This window comes from Pithys albifrons, chromosome 7, assembly GCF_047495875.1.
Source record: "Pithys albifrons albifrons isolate INPA30051 chromosome 7, PitAlb_v1, whole genome shotgun sequence".
NCBI lineage: Eukaryota > Metazoa > Chordata > Aves > Passeriformes > Thamnophilidae > Pithys > Pithys albifrons.
Genome location: NC_092464.1, coordinates 41645230 through 41666058, shown reverse-complemented (window position 1 = coordinate 41666058; position 20829 = coordinate 41645230). Strand labels below are relative to the sequence as shown.

Genomic DNA, 20829 nt, shown 5'->3' with positions numbered 1-20829 from the left:
AATTCACTCCATCTTCTTTGTGGCCAGAGGAAAAAAATTGCCATAGGTGGCATTTTATTAGAAACATAATGCAAAAAAAAAAAAAAAAAAGCCAGAGAGAGTGAAAGAGCTAAGGATCAGGAAATAAATTAATCAACGTTCCTCTGGAAGCAAAGGAAGCCCTTGGGCCCCAACATAGCTGCCTTGACAAGAGGACAATATTGCAGGTGCTCTACATGTGGCCCAGTTTATTTCCAGGAATGTTCAAAATAAAAATGTCTTAATGCTTTACTATTTCTTTTTTTCTCTCCTCAGGAGCTGGGTGGTGATTTTTCCCTCTTTTATCATTCATGTCTACTCCACTAGAAGTCAGGAATATCCTAGAGAGGGGTGAACTTCCCATTTTGCTGGAAATTACATGAACTGGTAACACAGAGGCAGGCTGCACCAGGGAACTTCCCTGTGCAGTATAGACCACTGCAGTAAACCCATTGCACAGCTGGAGCCTCCTTGCTCTGTACCCTGGTGATAAAATGCTGACTGATATGTTAATTAAGAGCTGCTTACAGCAGTATGTTGAATGCAATATTTAAGATAAGAAAGGTGAGGCTTAACTGAAAAAATAATAAATTAAAAGTATATAGTGTAATAAATTTCAAGGATATGTAATTCAAGACTGAAAGATTTGGAGAGTTTGCCTGCTGGATTTTTAAAGTGCATTTCATACCTGGTTTTGCAACATTTGCTTGCTGTGTTATGGCACAAGGACTCAGACTTGGAGCCAGTGTAAACAGAACGTCAGGGCTTGGGGATCTTTGCCAGTACATGACCACTGGTGGGCACATGCTGGTACCAACCACAAAGATGCTGGGCTTGCCTAGGCCTCAGCAGGGCACTGTTGGAAACACAGAGGTGTGGGCAGTGAGGCTCTGTGTGCCTGCAGGGAAGCTGAGAGCTGTTTTGTACCTGGCACAGGGCAGCTGGCTTCTGCAGGGTGGTGACTGGGGGAAGAAGTCATTAGCAAAGCAGGACACATGCACACTGGACACACTGAGCATGACGTTCAGGCCCCTGGGGGGAAGGAATGGACTTGAATCATTTTAGGATAGGGTTCATTTCAGGAAGAACCCTCTCCCTATTCTGGGTGCTTCAAAGATGGGACACAAACTTGAGTCGATGTTATTTTATTTGCTTCAATAAACATTTGATTTATACAAACCAAAACAAGATAAAAAAACCCTGGAAACAGTTTACAAAGCAAGTTAAGTGTTTGAAACTTTTCATATACAAGAGTATATATTGCTCACATTCCTATTTCATACATGATGTACAGGTGAAATATTCCTTAAAAGAATAAAAATTTCCCTTTCTATGTAGTGTTAAAAAACCCCATAAAAATGTCAGTATTGTCAGGAACTACCAGATGCTATTCCTTGACCTTCAGCATGGATAGAGGAAGAGAAACAGGCTGCAACACTCTACCTGCCTGGATGTGCCCTCCACCTGCAGCACCCACTTTTGCCTGTGACCCTATGAATTTATAAGAACATTCCCTCCCTTTAAATTTGACATAGTATTCTCTGAATTCCATCTCTGCAGATGTGGAGGTTTTACCCTGCACTGCTTAAATATTTCTGAGTAGTTTGGTTCAAATGAAAAAAAAAGGGGGGAAAAAGGCAGTTACAAAACCATTTTAAATAAAATAAAATATTTGCCATCATAAATCTTAACTCCTATTTGAATAAGCATGATTCCTATTGACTTGTATGGCAACATCTTCTAGAGAAATATTGATGTTTATCTGTCAAATGTGTTTAATAAATCACACCAGATACATCTGTCCAGGACTGGTTTGCGCTGTCTGAATTTCTAACTTCCAAGGCCTGCTGACATCCCATGGGGAAGAAAAAAGTGGATAAGTCATTGCAAAACACCTAAAGACAAAATTTTTAGCAATTACAAAACACATTGCTGTCATTTATAGAGACCCAATGTGATGTCAACTGTCTTAACCATTTAGGGGAACTGAAAGAATGTAAGCAATGTCCAAGGGATCCTGTTGAAAAAGTCTTTCTTGGTATTTGTTTTCTTTTTTTTTTTCCTCTGTGAATTGCTGACTTGCTGAGGCAGCCTTAAATGCAAGCAATGCTGAGGGCAGGATATGCCATTAACCTATTGCTATGGAGCTTTCCCTCACCTCCAAGGTCTTTTTGCAAAAATAAAGGCACAGCTGTTGTCTCTCACTTTAGAAAGTATGGAACAGAGTCAGACTGTGGTATGTCAAGCAATTAGGCATGCTGTAGAGAGAAAAAAAATGTTTCTTCTTACAGTAACAGAATCAAGGTAAAAGGAAAGGGAAAAACATAATTGTACTGCCCACAGTGAGAATGTACAGCAAATATAAAACATCTGCTTGGATTGTTGCTGTCCCTGTCCTGTTCTGTGTAGTTTGGGCATGGGAATGGGAGGAGAGGAAGACTCACCCTGCTCATATTTTGCAACCTGCTTACAAACAGCATGAATTGAAAGCAATAAACATACAACATTAATGACCTCTGTATCAAAACATATGCGTGGGAAGGACCAAACCTCCTTGCACTCCTGTTCAGGGACACTGAGGACACTGGGGTTAAGGTGAGAGGGAAAAGGCAACCCTGAACCTTCCACAACGTGCTGCAGGCAGGACTATGTAGGTAGAACTGCAAAGTCAAATTGGCCTGCCTGCTGCGAGACTGCTCCTGCAAGTGTGAACTGCAGAGCCACAGCCAGGTGGTCACAGCACATGCTTTGAAAGGCATCTTCTTTTTGCATATTATTCCTACCTTTTTGGCAGAGCGCTTAGTGCACAATTGCTGGTGTGGTGCTATACCAGTCTCCCCAGGCTCCTCCTCTAAGGGGAGGCATTTCTAATGCACTGGTAATTTCCTGGAAGCACCTTTTTTTTTTTTTCCAGAGCATGTCTGTTTATAGATATATAGATATATATATACATACACATTTTATATATATATGTATATATATATACAAAAATAGCAATTTCGTAGTTATATACAGGCATTAATAAAGTGCATAATGTTATTGGCTATTTTCAAATCACGTTTCCTGAGGAAGTGCTAACATACATAGCTCCTCCTATGACATGATGCCGGCTGCCAATGCTGGGGTATGACAGCTACTCCCCAGCTTTTAATTCACAGAATAAGTCTCCCTGTCCAGAGCTGGAGCCTAAAGGGAGTAGTGACAGCCTCAGTCCTCTAGGAAGCAAGTCAAGGCACTGATCAAGACTTCTTCCTTTGCCAAGGCGAACACGTCTAGGAGTGACTTCCCTCCGTTTCGGAGCTCTCGGGTACATGCTACTTCGCAGTGGTCACAGAGCCATCTTCAGGGATCTTCTCCTCCGAGCAGCTTCTCCCCGAGAGCCTGTCGTGGTGCCTGAGCTCGCTGAATCGCTCTGCCACGCACTGCGCCGTCAGCCGCGCCTCGGGGTCGTGGTCCCAGCACTCAGTGAGAGTCTCACACACCATCTGGATGCCCTGCGGGGAGCACAGAGGGAACAGCCATGATGGGGCCAGTCACCGCCACAGCCTGCGTGTGAGAGCTGCTTTTAGCGCCCTCAGAAGCTCAGGGGGTTATTCATGTGTGTCCTGGAGGTTTTTATGGTCTCTGCTGTATCTGTCATGGGAGTATTGTTTACTTTTTTTTTTAAAGAAATCCTACTACAATATTTCAGCACTTTAGTTGGCACTGTCATTTCTGAGCATGAGTTCTGATAACAAGAATAATGATGCTTTGGACGAGTGCTGCAGAATCAAGTAGGGGTTTTTCTTAATAATTTATGAATTCTCAGATAACATGACTTCTTGCTCAACCCATACCTTCGTGTGGCTGAATTCCATTTGAGTTTTTCAGACAAAATTCTGATTGCCAGCAATATCAGGCTGTTACGTGCAAATATGGGCCACAGTCCCACGAACACTTAAACATGTCACTCACAGCTGTAACTATTAAACCTTCATTTCAATTCTGATTCACATGTTTACAGGAGCAAAAAACCAGTTGCATCTCTGTAATGCATTTTATAAACATGAGGTATTTGCCAGGAAACCATGTACTTTGCTTTATGACACTAACAGCTCATTAAGTAGGATTTATCTTAAACTTCTTATTAAAAAAATAGCATTTCAAAACACTGCATTAATTGTATAATTTACCTAATTGGTGATGTTGACTGATGTCAATGTTAGTAGCAGAATATTATTGTCTCTATACAAATAACATTAGTTTTATGCTGTCGTTGAAATTACAAGCAGTAAATTAAATTAAATATTAAACATTAACTTGAAATCAATAGTGCAACAAATCTTATTAAGGGAGGGGTGGGGGTAATTGTAATATGTAAATCTATTCCAGAATTTTACCATGATGAATAATGAGTTCATTACAAAAACATGACTGCAGAGGAAGGAAATGAATATAGAAAAGCCACTAGTAAGAGCAACTTCTGTGGAGTTCAAAGCAGATCCTCAGCTGCTGCAAACTATCACAGCCCTGAGGAAACCAATGCATCACTGCATTTTACATAGCACAATGTGAAACACTGAAGGGATTCAGGCAAAGGGAATTAAATCCACCTTTATTAAATGTCCTCTGAGTGTGTTATCAGGCATCCATTTCCTGCCTTAGACTCATAGCTGAACCCTGCTGGAGCCAGCTGTGCCCATCGTGGTGACACACAAGCCCAGGTTGATGCAATCCTAAGGGCAGACTGAGGTCTGGGTTTATCTAGGGAAGAAATCTCTGAAGTCAAAGTAGGATGCCTAGGCACAAATCCAAGACCTTTTTTACTTGCTATATAAACCCAGAGGTGATGAAATCCATGATGTGCCTCACAGGTCTACTCCAGTACCCTGAGCTGCAGCCCTCCACACACTCAACTTTGTCACCATGAGACCAGCCTGTACTGAGCTCAGTGTTTCCCCATCCAGGTGCCCTGGGCATGCTGGCACAGCTATGCCTGCCACTACAACTGGCTGTGCATGTCATGAGCTCCTGGACACTTCTCTCCAAAGCCTAACCAGCAAAGCAGTACTGCCTGGCTCTACTGCTCCCAAGTGCAGTGTCGTGAAGTGCCTGCAGGAGTAGCTCTGTCACCAAAGCAGACAAGGCTCTGAGCCACCTAAACACTGCTCCAGGCCTTCTTTAAGTTCCAATGACTTTTGCTTTTAGGGGCCTTCATCATCTGCTATTAGATGTACATCATCTGACTTAACCAAACACAGAACAGAAATTTTTGCTGACTTCTTCTGCCCTTGCATTAGTATATGCACTATATCTCTTTTATATCCAGCAAGAGATTGGTACTAATCAGAAGGCTCTGATTATCCTTGAGTTTGCTGACCACTGATCTTCCTATTATTCTTCTGTTTCCCCAGGCAGTTCTTTAACCCTCTTTTCATCCATTTTTTTCACAGGTTAGACCATGTCTTTTGAATATCTTGAGAAATATCTCACAATGTTCCTAATTTTAAGCATTTTCAAATATTTAATTTTTTTCTTCCAAATGAAAGGCTCAGGATTGCTTTCTGCTTTGTTAATCGGGCCATTCTAAAGTACTACATATGTATGATCAGTTTGGACTTTGTTTTGCCTTCGTGGAAAACAAACAACTCTAATCAACTCATGATCCCTTTTACTAGTTTATTGACAATTTTTATAAAATTTCTGCAACCAGTTCTTTTTTATGAAGATGAACAATAGTATAATCTCTCCTGCCCAGCCTGTCATTTAGAAGATGGTTGCACATATGGTTTCTAAACTTGTCAAAGGTTTTTAGTACTGGTAGTATCAGATAACCTCAAAATACATTTTACTCCTTCATCAGAAGCCCCTCCTCAATAACCCTGCTCTTCACAGCTGAGTACATAAGGAGCAACTCCCTCTAGTCCAGGAAGGGGCTGCATTCTACCACAGTCATCAGGTGACAGGTGTTCTTGGTTGGAAAGATGACTGATTTGGCCATGCACTTGACTTGTTTTAAGTAGATGTTAGATTGTGATTTTAAGTTCCCAACTGGAATTCAAAAAGGAGTGCTACATTGCTCCTGATAGAAATACTAGACAATCTTGCTTGCCTGGGCTTTTCTAATGTTTGTGATACTTTCCTTTTATCTGTAAAGACCACTCAGTATATTTCACTGACAAGTGGCATGACCCAAGCCTCAATTCGCTGATATGATTTACATTTTATCTCTACCAATAAACCTGCTGTGAGCAAAGCTGAAGAAAGGTCTGCCTTTGGCTTGTTGCCTTTCAGTTTCATCTCCTGAGCAATCTGCCATTGCCTAGGAGGTGCAGCCATGGTGCTCATGAGTGGGGGAAGCTGACAAAGGGCTTCATGATACGCAAGGGAAATGGACTGCTCATGCACAACCTGAATAAAACCAGACTGACTTGCTGAAGACTCATTTCCTATTTTCCTAAACCTGTCAGCAGCTAGGATACAACTATGAGTGGTCTCCACAATAATATTTTCTCTGCTGAAGGGGTTGTAGCAGGACTGGGGTAAAACAACTTGAACAGTGTCCTATTTGCAGAGCTACCAGTGGTGAATGGGGAAGGAGGTCTGGCTGCTTTTGGTCGTGAATAATGCTGAAACCAGACTGACTCAAACATCCTGATAGTGAGGTGAAGGTGTGGTAGGCCTGGTAAACTACCTGATAAAGGAACAAAGAGGTGATGCTACTAATAACTTATCTAAAGCTGCTGAGCTGACACAGATGGCTTGGAGACATCTGACTAGCAGTCAATCACTTCATACTATAAAAGCCCAGTCCCACTTTCTAATGATGGAGTCTTCTAACATACCCCTTCTTGGAGTATGTGTGGAGACCACTCCCCTTGGTTTGTGCCATGCCTCAAGGTTTGTCCTCGAGGCTGGGTAGAAGAGATTTGCCCACAATCACTGATATGAATGGGTGACATCAATCTCTTCTTAATAATTGGTTTGTTAGCTTTAATATATTTGCTTTAATGTGATTGCTTCAATATTTGTTCATAGTGCACCATACTATACTGGTAGTTATAGCTTCTATACTGTGTAGTAAATAAATCTGATTAAGATGACTAGTCATTATTATAATAAATATATTTATATAAATATGTCTGGTTTGCCATCCTTGGGACAAACATATAATTAATTACACCTGTATAATCCTTTAAACATAAACTGTTGACAAAATCTGGTGCTAAGATTGGATCCAGTCACACCTAGACTCCTCTCTGAGAAGGAGTTTAGAAAGCAAGGGGTTCCTTTCTGTACCTTGTGACTCAGTGGGAGGGCTTCTCTAATAAATTTTGTCTGAAGCTCCTATTCTGCCTGCAACAGAGGCCCATGTGTGAAGTTGTATTCTTTGACCTTTCAGAGCCTACATATGGTGTGCTTTAAGGGCCTAAATATTCTGTGGCTCGCTGGATGATTGCTGGATATCAGGCTTCCAATCTTTCTCTTTAGATCACTTTTAGATTAGACTGGCAGGCAGCAGGAATCCCAGGGCTTTGGGGCAGGTACAGTGCAGAGCACTGTGGTGTCTGAACCACACCAGCACAGGGGTCACCGTGTGACAGAGCTCTATTCCATGCAAAGAGAGGTCCAGTCTTTGGGCAGGACCCAGAGTTAAGGCTCAGGCTTCAGGCAGCAGCTCAGTGTACAGCGCAACTCCCAGCCACTGCCACATGGTGGTCTTACCTGATGGTTAAGCCAGGAGCTGGGGATCTCGGGTCGCCCTCTGTCTCTTAGGACGTTGTCCTTCATGCTTTCCACACAAGGGTGTTCTCGCACTTTGGAGCCGAATGGGGGCTCATATTCTTTCACTTCTGACAACAGAATAAGCAAACACAAGGGTATTCAGCTGGGCTGTGCTGGTGCCAAAAGTAAAGGGAGTTGGCTGTTCCCTGGAGGAGTAGGAGCTACTGATTAGCAGCTCAGTGCCACTGTTCTGCTTGACCAGCTCCAAACAAAGCAAAGCCAGTTGGCATTTTCAAAAATGTTTCGAATGTGTTTCTCCCACACTCCCCCTCCCCCCCTTTTCCTTCCCAGCCAACAAAACAATTTTCATTTAAACCCTTTAGTTTGTAATCATATTAGCAACAGTACAGGCAGCAGAGCAACCTATAATGTTTTGTGAGCCTTTCAATCTCTGCTGAGGTAAAATACACTGGATCTTTAAGGTGAGTTTTGCTTGAGCTAGGCTTGCAAGGACTAGTCACCCTTAAGTCTCGTGGAGTCCACACATACTTACCAGGTGAAATATAAACTGAAATCTGTCTAGATCAACATCTGATGGATGTTAATGTGCAGATTGCTAGGATGAAACCGTGGCTTCAAAAGGACAAAGATATAGTAAGGAGCAATGCTGGAAGCTGCCATACTACCCTTGTTTATGCCTGAGCTGCATTCCTTTGTAAAAAGTAGTAGTCTGTTCTTATTTTAGGCCTCTTTCCCAAAATGGGTCAATTTTGGCTCATGATGCAGGGGGCACAACTTCCTGAAGGGGCTGCTGCCATTCCAGGTTTTGTTTGCATGTTGCATATTTTCTTTGCTTTTCTTTGGAGAGAGAAAGGAAGAGGCAGACATATGGGACCTTTGGAGAAATCTCAAGAAATCTCTGAGAGCGGAAATATTATAGTAGATGCTGACACAGTGTGGAAAATGCTGTGGTTTCTTTGGGAACAGATGGAGACTTTACTCACAGGCCTAATGACTTGCTGGTATTAGATAAAGATTTATGAAGTTGGCCTGTTCTACTGCCTCTTATTTCTTTTGAGGAATTAATTGAGGGCAAGAAAGACTGAAGTGTAATCTACAAAGCAGCCTGGAGAATGCATGTGAGGGCCCAGATGATGTGTGACGAGAGATGAACGAGCTGGGAGTCACAGTATAATGTTACAGCCAAAGTTCAACTGAGTGTCCAGTGTTGCTCACTACTCTCAAGGTGATAAAGAAGGTGATAATGATTAAAGACCCAGAAGAAATAGTAAGATCCTCTAAAGCTTGGCTTTATTTACTTTGAAGAGAAAGGTAAGGATGGGATCACATGATACACTACTGAAAATAACTAGTGATCAAGATAACACAGGTCAGATCCTTCTGTCATGTCTCATGATAGAAACAAGGCTGTACTGAAGAGAACTTCAGACTTTTCTCCAAAACCTTAGTCAGGCTGTAAATCTCATTTTTATGTGATAGCCATGAGATGAAGACTCTAACAGATATAATTTTTAATGCATAAAAAGAATAGCAAGGTACAATAACAAACATATTGGAAGGGATATTAAACCTTGTGCTTTAAATGTTGAGTGTCTAGAGATTCTGCTGCAAACCATTGTGTGTGCAGTGCAGCAGATCACTCCACAGATTCCTCCTGAAGAGCTCTCCTTCCTTCTCCCTAACCAGCCGGTGCTGGCTGCTGTCCACACAATGCTCTGGAGAATGGCTATAGTACTGAAACACAACTCCTATCTTCTCATACGTAAATCACTTTCTTTAAGACTCCAGGGCCAAAGTCTGCTTTGCTTTCTTTACTGTACAAGAAAGCACACCACTTTCACCCACAGTAAATTTACAAGACTTTAGCCCTAGAAGTGATTGGGAAGTTGCCATCTTGCCAGTCAGACTGCAGTGGATGCACAACCATTACAGTGCAGATATCTCTTCTTTCAGAGCTACTCAAAATATTAAAGTTTGCTGGGGAAATTTAAATAGCATGACCTAGACTGCCATTTCCTACATAATCTCCATCAGTCATGGTTTAATTGTGGTAGTGGTCATAGACACCAGCCAAGGCTCTGAGATCTTGAATTGTGAGGAGCGAGGAGAGTCTGAATGTCCAATAGAGGGAAGCTGGTGCTATTGTGCTGAACTGTTCCCTCTCACTGACTTAATCTGAAGGTTGCTCAGGTTCACGAGATGGTTCACATAGGGGAAGGTAAAGCCTTTCCTGGGAATTGCTAGGTTCATAATACATTTTCCCTGCTTGAGAAATTATTTATATGTTATGAGCATTCCTCTTCCAACTATAAAGACTGAAAAGGTTTTTCACATTTCCGTATTTTGTTTTGTTGTTGCTTTGTTTTTGTTTATGGTAAATAAAGAGAAATTTAAGCCAGATGCCAATTTTCTATAATGACTTTCTATTAATACAGTTGTATCTTCCCTCAGTTTGAAATGCATGTGGCATCTTCTTGCTTCATGCTTCTCTTTCCCTTGGAAGGGAAAAAAAAGCCCACTAAATCCTCACACAGTAACTCATCCTTATGCTGTGGAATCTCAGGTGTCAGACACATTTTGCGGTAATAGTTGAGGTTATTCATGGATCACATTTACATCTACAGTAGATGCAACAGATGTCAGTTTGAGGAAGGTTAAGATGTTTGGGCCTAACTGTCTCTGCATGGCTGTATACAGATGCTGATTCTATTTTTCATGCCTTGTATGCTGCTTTTGATTAGTTTTAGACCAGTTGGGCACTAAAAATGACAACTGGATGAAGAACTGTAAATACATCAGGTACTGTGAACTACAGCACCTTAGCATTCAGTAATGGCAGAGGTCCTTCAACCTTAACCTCCAGCATTTAATCTTTATGGTTGAAAACTGCCTTGCACTGCTAACTGCTGTACCTCTGCTTTCCTTTGACACTGGCCTGGCCATAACTCTCAGAAAGGCTTGGATTGGATTTTTCACCCCAGAGACTACTGAAAATCTATTTTTTTTTTGCGTGATGAATGCTTGGAAAATTTGGCTTGCTCATGTATTTTTTTTCTAATCTAATCTTTTTGCAGTGAGATTCTCTTTCTTTGGGTTAGAAGAGCATACCCACAAACCATGTTGACAATTCCTCATGTGATCTTACTGATTTCTGTGGGATGACTTCTCATGATGAATGATGAAGGTTTATTTGTAGAATCAAAGCAGGAGGGAGGTGAAAGGCCAGCAAAAATCAACAGCGAGGCACAGGCCACAGTAGGTGAGCTTGCGGTCAGGAACTCTTACGTGCCTTTGAAACATCCCTCCCTTTAGAGTTTACAAGGGGACTGTGACAGCTCACGCACACAACACAAGTTGTGTTCTTCAAATATGGTCTTTCTTCATGTTAGAGGAATTTGGGTGGAGGATATACTAGCCTGCACTAGTTGCACAAAGGGAAAATAATTCCTAAAGCAGAGGCTCAAAAGCTGTTTCATGGCCAAGTTTAAGGAGCTGTCAAATGCTTACTTCACAAATTTCCTTAGGCTTCCCTCTTGAGGGGAAGGATGTATTGGGATGGGTGAACTCACTGTTCAGTTTCCCTCCCACAGACATGTTTTCAGTGACTTCACATCTGATGATCAAAGACACAGTCACCCTTCTAAAGTTTTGGGAGTGCATGAGCTCTGCCATCAGTGTAGGGTTACAGGCTGCTCAGTCACTGCGTGCAGAATCCTGAGGTGGGAATGTAGTGGAATACAGAGCACATCAGCACTCGACGTTAGTACAGTAACCTTACCTACTGCTGCATGGGCTTGCTGAAGGATAGCACTTGCTACCTTACATGTAGTACTGGGGTGACAGAGAATTTCTAGGACATGGGTGAGTGCCATGGGGTGAGGCTGCACTGTGTGTATCTACAGCTGGGGTTACATGCCCCCACAAGCCAGCACAGTGCAGACATACGCTAACTGGACTCCACTTCACAGACAGAGAAATTTAAACCAGGCCCCAGCTGCAGGCACCTCAGGGCCCATTGTGCAGGCACAGCCCCACTGTACAGGCTATCTAGTTGCTCCCTGCTGCTTGAAATGTCACCTCTCCACATCAATATGATGAAAGCTGAGCATTTCATAAGGTATAGGATGCACAAGTGTTTAGTTGCCAAACCGTGGCTCTTGACAGACTCTTTCCAAGTAACCATAAGACTAATTCTGAGTTTATTCACATGAAACTCAGCTCTGGTAAAGCAAGGCTGCCATTTAAAAAAGAGCCCTGCTACCATACTGAAGCCAGTCACCACTCCAGCAGAACGATACTGCATGAGCAAAATCACCATTTTCTGAGGGTTTTCTTTTCTCGCTCTTCACCAAACCTGTGTATCCAGAATTCCCTTTCCTCTCCTTCTCCCCTGCCACCCCCAACAGTCCCTCACCCACAGCAGTTGCAATACAAAACAGATGGTTTTCTTTTCTTTCTAGGAGGCTGTCAGAGAAATTACACTTGACTCAGTCACCAAAGCTGTGTCAATCTGAAAGCAAGTGGTTGGGATGAAAATTATATTTCTTGCAATGTGCAGCATCTGGTGCACAGCTGTTGTGCTGAATGAAATACCAAGTTAACAGCAGCATGGAGCAGTCGAAGTTCTCCCCGAAGTAGTATTGCTGAGTTTCTAAATATGCCTCTTAAATTATACTCTGGTGAAAAATCAGTCAAACTCGATCTTTGCCTCTGCCTCCCTTTCCCTTGTGCCCCATTTCTGCTTCTCCATATTTAGCACAACAAAGTAACAATGAACAGCATGGCCTTTCTCAAAAGCTGATCCCCACCTGCTTATTTACTACAGCAGCTTTGCAGTGTGGATTGTGCTGCTGGGTATTTTTGTTTAAATGTCTGCTGACTGAAAAGGCCTGGCATAGCTTGGAGACTGTGTTTGACAAAGCTGCTGTAGTGAAGGGACCTGCCTCCATCACCTCCCACACTCACTGAACACCTGCATGCTGACAAACGAATCCCGAGAGCAGCTTTTGTAAAATAAGTCACTGTACCTTTACGAGGCTGAATGGCAATTACCCTTCCTTCCCTAACCGAAGTCCTCCCTAACCAAAGACACTAATGCTGCTGCCTCTGCTTAGACTGCCACTCTTGCCCTCTAAACTGCCCTGAGCTGACCACAGCCAAGCATGCCCTGCAAAGATGGTGGCTAGATCTTTTAGGCTGCTTTGGAAAGGCTGTCTGCAATCAGGTCAGCCTACCCTAGCTTGTATGTGAAGTCATTTCTCTCACTGGCTAATAGTTTAGGAATGAAAGAGGGGTTTGCGTGAGCAGAGGCTGCAGTAAGCAGAGAGCTCCTTGGGAAGGCTGCAAGGAGAGGAGGGAATCTCACAAGTGACAGATGGGAAAGAGAAAGCAGGGGGGGAGCTGCAGTTATGAATCAATGTAAGGGTATTTCACCAGCTGGCTGCAAAGATAGCCAGACTGCACAAAACAGGGGAAAATCTAAGAAGGAAATGAAAGTAATAGTGCAATGCCGTTGCAGCTCAGCACCAGTGACAAGTCAAGGCAGCTACATCCTGGGAGTTGTATATAACTGCTCTAGAGGGAGATGCTAAGCCCAAGTTCCACCCTCTACAGATCTGCCCAAGTACCCCGGGGTTTTGCTGGGTACCTCACCTCTGGAAAGATGACTGAAATAGGGAAACAGAATTCAAGAAATGTGATTCTGGAGATGAAAATGACTGAGGGATGAAATGAATAGGGAAAACCAAGATGTGGGTGGGGATTAAGCATCATGTTGAAAGCAAAGGGGATGCTGGGTCAGAGAAATTTTTCCTTTTTGTGAAATATATTCCACCTCTTCTTCTCAAGGTTAAAATGGGTCAATCTTTTCTAGCTAAACATGCTGGTGATTTTCCTTCCTTATGAAACTCCCTTTATATCCTCTTTTAGGCAGTTGCCTTCTGAGAAGAGCATCAGTGTTTGCTTTTGCCACAATCTCCATTTCACCATACTCAGCAAATATGAACAGGAGGAGACTCTGGCATCATCAAAGATTCACAGTGAACAGCTCATATTTATATTAATAAGGTGAGTTCCTAAATGCAAGAAATAGAGAGAGCTCAAAAGTTCCTTTTTCTCGGGTTGTAAATCTCCTCAGCTGCATTTACAAAGTGCTAATGAAGGGCTGAGGCTGTGCCAATGCACTTAGAAACAGGCATGATCACGACTGTTAAATATGGATAGGTTTGCCTTGGAATATATCAGACTGAGGTTCAGTTCCCAAAGCACCACATGTTTTTTTCACTGAAATGTTTGACTAGAAAAGATTTTTTTAAGCTTTTAGGCTAGCACTTTCTGCACACATACTCACTTTATAGCTTTCCTGGCAGGGAGCAAACAGGGGCAAATCTGTTGCCCACAATACAGCCCACCCAGCAAGACAAACCAGCATAGCTGGAGACTGAAATGAATGCATTCCTCCCTCCTGGCACATGGACATTGTAGTGCAGCCACACAGACATTGTGCAGAGTGGCAGCAGAGACCTCCCTTGTGGTGTCCCACAGATGTTGGTAGAGAAACGAGGAGCAGTTATGCACTTCTTCCCTTGGGACATTGGTTTCCCTCCTGCACACTGTGTTCCTCACAGCACAGTGCTCTAGCCTGCAAGATTGTCCTGTCTCTGTGTCTGCGGTAGCCCTTCAAGGTGGAATTGTGCTGAGCCCAATGAAAAGCGAGCCTCTGTGGTTTTGGAAGAAGGCTAACAAATAAGACTTGCATATCTACTATAACATCCACATTAGTGTTACCTTTTGCAGCCCCGCTCCTTAGACTGCCTGTGTGAGCCCTGGACTGTGCAGCAACTTTTTTAGAATGAAGGTTAGACAATTCCAGCAGGCTGAAGAACTTTATATGTAACTTAGTCTTATTTTAGTTCCTGAAGTAAGGTGAAAATCTTCAAACCTGGCATATGTAATGCAGGTATCTCAATAGCAACTTTTCTGATTTCTAGTACATACCAGTGTTGCACATTGGGAATTCTGGGACAGCTTTAGGCAAAGCAGAAATTGAGATTTTGATTCAGTGAGCAAACGCTGAATATGAACAAATGTAGCAGCTTTTCCTAGAGCTGTTTTGACAATCCGTTCCAATAATTTTTATTTTGATACCATACTTCATACAACAAACATCCTTTGTTTTCTCATATGGATGATCTCTTGTGACATCACAAAGCATTATGTGCAGCAGCTGGTGATTCTGGGAAAGCAGCTAAGTTTCTCTATCACCGTGACGGCTCTTAGTGAAATTATCAATTAGTAATTGTGACACTTAACTGGCCCTTACTAGGTTTGAGAACTAACATTCCATGAAAGTAAATGGGAGGTAGTTATCTCTTCTTGGGTTAAATGTTTTAAATTGACTTATGTATCGAATAATTTTGGGTGACATCAACTAGACTGAATCAATCCATGGCTACTCAAGGGAACAGGAAAACCAGACTTTAAAAATCCTCAAAAGTGATTTACCTAACAGCAGATTAATCCTTACACCAACTGAGGACCAATCTTTTCTTGGGCTCGGGTGCATGGCCTTCAAGCCTACTCATGTATGTGTGTATCTCATACTGCTGGAGGATTGTTTATTTGCAGCATTCAGATACACTACACAAACTAGTGAGAGTTTAAAAGAATCACCCTCTCCCCAGACAACCGTGAGAGCATGTCTGTCTGCACATACTTTAAGAGATAAGAAAACACATGCTCTTACCTCCAACAGCATTACAGCGAGATGTCATTTCCCAGAGCACCAAAGCCATGGAGTACACATCTGTTTGTTTGAAGGACTCCATGTTCTCCAGGTTCATCCTGGACTCCAAAACCTCAGGGGCCATGTACCTTGCTGTGCCAACCTAGAGAAGAAGAGATCAAGGAGAGCTCATGAGCTGAAATTGTAGTTCATGTTTTGGATTCCGCTGTGATTGAACTTCAGCATTCACAAAAACAGTGCCACTTGACATGTATCCAAAAATTCAGGCTATACTTGGCACAGGCCATATTTACTGCTGCCAGGGGAATCTGGCATTGTCCTGACTACCAGCTTACTTGCACCTCTCTTGGTAAGAAAAAACAGAAAGTAGCCCTTTTTAGTTCCTTAAGCAAATAATTTTGACACTGACAAGTTTTCTCACTCTCTGGCTATTCACAAATAAACTCTGCCCTTTGGGCCTGAAGCAATCCCTGCTGATTTATCTTTCAGATGAGCAATAAACATGTTGTATTGTTTTGCACTGCATATCATAGTGTTAGCTGTTTCTTTTCATGATAGGCTTAAAATGAAATAAATGCAGGCCTGGGAGGAGAAAGCAAACACACAAATACTGAATGCAGAAGCACACATTTGAATTGAAACCAAAAATCTGCCATTTGTTTGAAAAGACATTTTCATACACTTTATTCACACTAAGCAATTTTCAACAATGATTTTAGCAGCTTTGCTGAGATCTAGATTATGATTTTTCATTATATAAGGTGAAGTGTTAATGTCTGTTTTTTATCACAAGAAAGGATTTAAGGAAGAATTTTTGGATCACTCAATAGCTGCTCTCAGATGACAAATTCTTCACAGAATAGGTATAAAAAATTTATCCCCCTTGAAATACTGCAAACATAAGTCTTTCATCAGGCAAAGACAGCTTCAAGTTGGAGACTGGTTAATCACAGAGATGAACAAGCACAAGTGAGTGATGCAGTAGGACATGTGATTTAAATGAGGTATTTACACTGCAGCAATCGCTCCAGAGCCCTGAGACAAGCAGGGCTGCAAAAGATAATTTTAGTTACTGGGTCTGCAATTGCAGACAGCCACATAATAAATGTACAGTCCTGAGAGAGCCCTATGAATGCATTTTACAAGCTTCTGTAAACATGTCTTAACACCTCAGGCTCAGGGCAAATGGGAAGATGTTTCACAAAAAGTGGAAAGCATCTTAAGACAGAAGGAAAGATCAAGGACATAACTTTGTCATAGGACCTTACAACAACAGAGAATTTCTGTGTGAAAAACATCCAAATAGTTGCAGGATCAAAGCCTTTATAAACAGGACAGGAAAAAAAATTCCTGTGTGATCAAAGCTGAGATCCCTATTACACTGACACTGATGAATTTAAGGCCAAGCATGTGAGTAGCACCTATACATTGAATCAGTACTTGGAATAGTCTTGGCACCACTGAGTTGAGAAGCAACTCCCTTCCCTACATGAGATGTACATATGGAAACTCTGCAGCAGAGGTTGTTCCTAGCCGCCATTTGTTCCCCACCACATAATTTCTTCCCCAAGCAGATTCCATCCAAAGCTTAAAAAGGGTTACCTGTACACCTGGCCCAAAGTCTCTTCCCTACCCCCTGCAAATCTTGCTGATTTTAACAAAAGTTAATGATGCCTAAATACAGATTTTTCACATTGCCACAAAGTGCTGTTCTGGCCTAGCATTTCCCACCTTCTTTGCAGCAATGAAAATGATTCTGAAGCTTTGCTGGACAATGGAGGATGAAGCCCTAAAACTAATTGCATAGAGGAAAATGCAGAGAAAAATTAACATGAGCTGAAGAATGCTATCAAGCCAATTGCATTTCCATCCAGCTTAGGATTCAGCATGTGTTCCACTCAACTTATGTCCTTTTATCTGCATTTAGATTATTAGGTCTTTGGGTCAAAGACACATTTTCTGTATTTTGCAAAAATGTGACTTCTAAGTCTCAAAGGCATTTTAAGAACCTAAATCCTGGCAATTCAGAGCTAGTTGCCCCTCTAGGGTCTGGATATGCTGCTTTGCAAACACCCGACTGCTTTCAGTTCTTGATTCTCCAAAACTTCCAGTGAGGGACCATTTCTCTTCCTGCAGTACACTAACATTTTTTGTGACTTTTGAGGAGATCTAAAGTTGTCATGTTGGGGAATATAAGTGGTTGGTTCCTGTCTGTCCAGAAGAAACAAGAAGGAGCTTGAAGTGGAGTCACTTCACCCCATCATACTCCTTGTCACAGAGAAGAATGACACAAGCTGGGTCACCCCCAAACAGATTCACTGAAACTAAACAAAACAGAGCAGTGAGTCTCACCACCAGTGCCCAAGGACACCAAGTCCCCAAGCTGTGACCTGCTCTGGGCAGCACTGCACTTCGTCATCAGTGTCGGTGTGAGCTGGGGAAGTGGCAGTATCAACACCATCCTCCTACTTCCAAGTGTCTGTGAGCAATGCCAGAGAAATCAGCTTGCAAAAAGTGTTGGCTTTAAGCAAAGTGTTTGTGGGGGTTGATTTTCAGGGTCCTTGCCTTGCACTTCTGAATACTCTGTTTTCACTTTATTTCAAATGGGACTAGTCTTATGATTGACAACATGATATGACTTTACTGAACTCTAAAAAGTCTGGCATGCTGGAGAGAAGTTATAGGTAACTGTGAGTGGTGTCTGTATTATTTTAAATATGGCTCCACTGGTTATCATTCACTCCCAGCTTCACTCCCAGCTCTGGTTAATAAACCTTCTAGAAATGAGATCAGGACAGTTGCTTCTCAATAAGGAGACTTTCAAAGGCAGATCTTCATTTGACAAACAACAGTAAAGCTTCCGTGAACTAAATAGCACACTAGAGACTGAAGAGTTGCCCCTGGAAGTGTTCTAAACAAAAATATTAGTTCAATATGAGGTAAAAGTCAGTGTAAATGGACAGGCTTTTACATCACCTATGTATAAAAACATAAATACACACAGAAAAACATAAGTATAATTAAATAATTAGAAATTAATTAAATTAAAATGGTCTGAATTTATACTAAGGGAGTTTTCATTGGAAGAGACAATATTTAGAGAGGTACTTTAACTATGTAGTCTTCAAAGCATTCTTAAACAACCCCCTGGCATTCCTGTCAAGGAGATGAATATTATCCATGCTAATCAGTTGAAAAAACACAACAGGGCAAATATTTTTATTCCGCATTCTTGCATTTGCTTGCATGTGGAAGATGTACCATAAAGGGGTTCCTTTTCAGACTTTTAAAATTACTGTCTATCCCTAGTTATTTGCTTACACCTTTCAAGCACAGAAGACTGAAGTCACATATGCTTGGGGTACAACAGGAGTGGGTCTATTCACACAAATGTGTAATGCCATTAGCCATGAAAGTCATTCTTATTAATTTTTAATATTTTTTTAAAAGCTGCAATGGCAGCTTAAGATTTTTTTAATTTTTGACCCTGGGAACTGATATAACAACTTGTACAACAATATCCCACCTCTTCAAACTTCTAGCTTACCTGCCCACTGTTAGCCAAGTCATCCACAGACAGAGAAGGGTCCAGCCTCAGAGACAACCCAAAGTCACAGAGACAGCAGGTTAAATCATTTTTCACCAGGATGTTGGAACTCTTTAGGTCTCTGTGTACAATAGGTGTTTTGGGACGACCACAGGGTGTGTGATCACTGTGCAGATGAGCAATGCCTCGGGCCAAGGACCCACCCAGTTTCCAGAGGTCCTCCCAGCTGATAATGTGCCGTGTGAGATATTCCTGTAAGTTTCCTTTAGCATGGAAGGCAGTGATCAACCAGTACTGTTTACCAAGATCTGTCTTACGCTCCTCTGCAGTCAAGAATTGGAGGATGTTCTCATGCTTGAGGTTTACATCTGAAAAAATGTCTTTCTCAGTTTTCCAGGAGGCATATTCTTCATATGGGAAAATCTTGACTGCCACAGTTTCATACTGTTCTGATGTGTTTTGCTTTAATTTGGCTTTATACACTTCAGCAAACCTTCCTTTGCCAACAACGATGTCCAACTCAATGGGCAGCAACTCTGTGTTGTGGTTGATGTTGTTGGCACAGGTAGAGCTGATGTCTGAGCGGTCATCATCTAGCATAATGGCACAAACATCACTGCAGTCCTTATGTTTCCTGGGCTTAACATTTTTCTCCCATGCCTTGTTGAGTTTCCTCTTCTTATGAGTGCGGTAGGCATAAAAGATAACAATCACAGCAACAGAAATCACCAGTAATGGGACAAGACTAATAATTGTGACTTTGGAAATTTCATCTTTCTCCTCTGGCTTATGAGGGTCATCTGTAATGAACATAAGGAAGGCATACATTAAATTGTATCATAGCTTTATATATACAGGAGACTGATAATAATAGTAATTTTTATGCAGAATGCAATACATTATCTTCTACACTAACAGTAAATAATAAAAATCATCACTGCCTTCTTGCTTCAAAATGTTATTTTGTGTATAGGCCTCTGCTTACCAGGACTTCCCTGTCTGCTTATTTTATAAAAGCCAGGACGGAATGAGCAAGAACTTAATGTAATTTAGTAGCTTTTTTCTTCTCTCAGGCTTTTAATACATTATAGATGAAACCTCCATTTTCCTGAATACAATAGACAAAGTGTCTTGTACTTACTCTGTTGATGTATTCCTGAAAGATCTGCTCCTTTAACCAGTATTTACTAGAACACACTGATTTTTCCAAGATAAATAAATAGAAATTCAGCCTGTGAACTCCCACTTTCCCAATTATCACCTCCAGATCCCATATATTTTAGTAGGATCCATGTAAAGCCATCTTCAGGAAGCCAGTTCACATACAAGTTGCCAATATTGAATGGCAATATTCAGGCATGGTATGTATGCCTGCATACAGGTCTGAAAAAACAAAGCTCATTCTCATATTTTGATGTATGTGAAAGTGTTGCTAGAACAAATTCAAACACCTGCATGTAAACAGGTATGTCCAAAACTGTCACCAGCACCCCCACCCTCCATCTACTTTTGCATGGATTTATGTATCTGAAAACTTCCTCTGTGTGTCACGTGCTGTCCTGCTGTAAAGCAGTAGATGGTTCACTCCAAACTCCATTCCTGGTGCAGTGCACACACTAACACATCCTTAGGTGGAATATATAGGGAATAGAAGAACAATAGGGACCTATTCTTGAACAGGAAAAGTATGGATTACTATTCTAGAGGTAGGAACTGCTCTGTCACCTCTAAAAATTACCTTCTAGTTCAGTATTTCTTAGGGAAGATAAACAGTTTAAAAGGAACAGCTTTATTC

At 41.7% G+C, this 20829-nt stretch overlaps 1 protein-coding gene across 2 annotated transcripts in view; it reads right to left on the bottom strand.

The window, feature by feature from the left end:
* Window positions 1–1147: 1147 nt before the first annotated feature.
* TGFBR2 (transforming growth factor beta receptor 2) overlaps window positions 1148–20829 on the bottom strand; it is a 55658-nt gene continuing 35976 nt past the window's right edge. For both annotated transcript variants that reach the window (XM_071561130.1, XM_071561131.1), the window contains exons 4-7: window positions 19035–19834; window positions 15488–15629; window positions 7723–7850; window positions 1148–3512 (exon numbers count right to left, since the gene is read on the bottom strand). In XM_071561130.1, coding sequence (XP_071417231.1) covers window positions 3333–3512; window positions 7723–7850; window positions 15488–15629; window positions 19035–19834 — 1250 coding nt within the window. In that variant the 3' untranslated portion in view covers window positions 1148–3332. The remainder of the gene's footprint in view (window positions 3513–7722; window positions 7851–15487; window positions 15630–19034; window positions 19835–20829) is intronic.